General features: G+C 64.8%; 1 protein-coding gene across 1 annotated transcript in view; it reads left to right on the forward strand.

Moving 5' to 3' along the window:
- Positions 1-893, forward strand: part of VAV2 (vav guanine nucleotide exchange factor 2) — a 121,363-nt gene that overhangs the window by 94,827 nt on the left and 25,643 nt on the right. Inside the window, exon 5 of the mRNA XM_006776595.1 lies at positions 217-319. Within this exon, the coding sequence (XP_006776658.1) occupies positions 217-319 (103 nt within the window). The remainder of the gene's footprint in view (positions 1-216; positions 320-893) is intronic.

Raw genomic sequence — 893 nt, forward strand, 5'->3', positions numbered from 1 at the left:
CTCCCGCTGGGGTCGATGTGGGGTCGCCTGTGTCCCTGGCTGTTAGTGGGGAGCTGGGGAGGTGGGGCTCTGTCTCGGGTCCTTCTGAAGCACAGCAGGCAGAGCAGGAGCCAGGCTCTGCACGCTGCCCGGTCTAAACTACGCCTGGGAGGCAGGTGCCCACCCTCAGGCCGGGAGACGGCGGCGTCCGCCCCTCTGACCGCTCCCTCCCCGCAGCGAGCACGACCTGGGGGAGGACATCTACGACTGCGTCCCGTGTGAGGATGAGGGGGACGACATCTACGAGGACATCATCAAGGTGGAGGTGCAGCAGCCCATGGTAAGCGCCCCCCCAACCCATCGCGCCCTCTTCTCGCCCGCACGGGCTTGTAGACTTGGCAGAGCGGTCTGCCCTTTTAAAAATACATATACTTTTATTGATTTCGGAGAGAAAGGGAGAGGGAGGGAGAGAGAGAGAAACATCAATGATGAGAGAATCATTGGTCGGCTGCCTCCTGCACGCCCCGCTGTGGGATCAAGCCTGCAACCCGGGCCTGTGCCCTGACCAGGAATCGAACCCTGACCTCCTGGTTCATAGGTCAACGCTCAGCCACGCCGACCAGGCTGATTTTGGCCCTTTCTTTAAAATTGAGCCGGCCCTGGCCCAGGCCACTGAGGGGAGCTGGTCCGGTGTGGAGGGAGCTGCAGAGGCTGCCCCGTCCTCCCCACCCCGTTCCTCCCCTTCCCGGGCCCAGCCTGCTGCAGGCCCTGGTCCCTGCGAAGTCTCCTCAGGAGGCTGGGATGTGACGCGCCCGTCCCGCGTAGCCGTGGGATTCTCCTCGGAGGCTGTGCAGGGCTCGGAGCCCCTCCCGCCCGGGAGCCGCCAGCTCGCTGCGGGAGCCCCGCTCACCACA

This window comes from Myotis davidii, unplaced genomic scaffold, assembly GCF_000327345.1.
Source record: "Myotis davidii unplaced genomic scaffold, ASM32734v1 scaffold609, whole genome shotgun sequence".
Lineage (NCBI taxonomy): Eukaryota > Metazoa > Chordata > Mammalia > Chiroptera > Vespertilionidae > Myotis > Myotis davidii.